The sequence below is a fragment of the Alligator sinensis genome, unplaced genomic scaffold (assembly GCF_000455745.1).
Source record: "Alligator sinensis unplaced genomic scaffold, ASM45574v1 scaffold237_1, whole genome shotgun sequence".
Taxonomy (NCBI): domain Eukaryota; kingdom Metazoa; phylum Chordata; order Crocodylia; family Alligatoridae; genus Alligator; species Alligator sinensis.
The window spans coordinates 1,389,779-1,390,250 of NW_005841849.1; the positions used below are offsets into that span (position 1 = coordinate 1,389,779).

The following is a 472-nucleotide window of genomic DNA, read 5'->3' on the forward strand; positions in this document are numbered from 1 at the left end:
AGGAGTGTCAATGAAATCTACTTCACTCTCCATTCACTGTTTAAAGCATGAAGGGAAGTTTTCTCTCTTGCTATGTGTTCTCTGGCTATTCTCCATGCTTGCACTCTCTTTACCATACAATAGTGGTATCTCAGTGACTAATCTATGCAGGGAAGCAGTCAGGCTCTTTTCACTGTTACACTTGGCTTGTTTTCCCCTGGTCTGTATCAGTCTCCTTCTCTCTTGGTACAGTGCCAGTTGGGAGTGCTCCCCCTGGGTACAGGAAATGACCTTGCACGCGTGCTAGGATGGGGATCTGCTTGTGATGATGACACCCAGCTCCCCCAGATCCTAGAGAAGCTGGAAAGAGCAAGTACCAAAATGCTGGACAGGTGAGTGTCAGCCCAGACGTGACAATCTGAATCCCTGACTCCAAACCCTGAGCTAAGCTCTGTTCTAAGAGAGCAGCCTCCCAGGGCGTTCATACAATTCC

The 472-nt window shown here is 48.5% G+C and overlaps 1 protein-coding gene across 1 annotated transcript in view; it reads left to right on the forward strand.

Annotated features, from left to right (window-relative positions):
* DGKD (diacylglycerol kinase delta) overlaps nucleotides 1–472 on the forward strand; it is a 69,831-nt gene that overhangs the window by 35,865 nt on the left and 33,494 nt on the right. Inside the window, exon 11 of the mRNA XM_025209456.1 lies at nucleotides 232–371. Coding sequence (XP_025065241.1) covers nucleotides 232–371 — 140 coding nt within the window. The remainder of the gene's footprint in view (nucleotides 1–231; nucleotides 372–472) is intronic.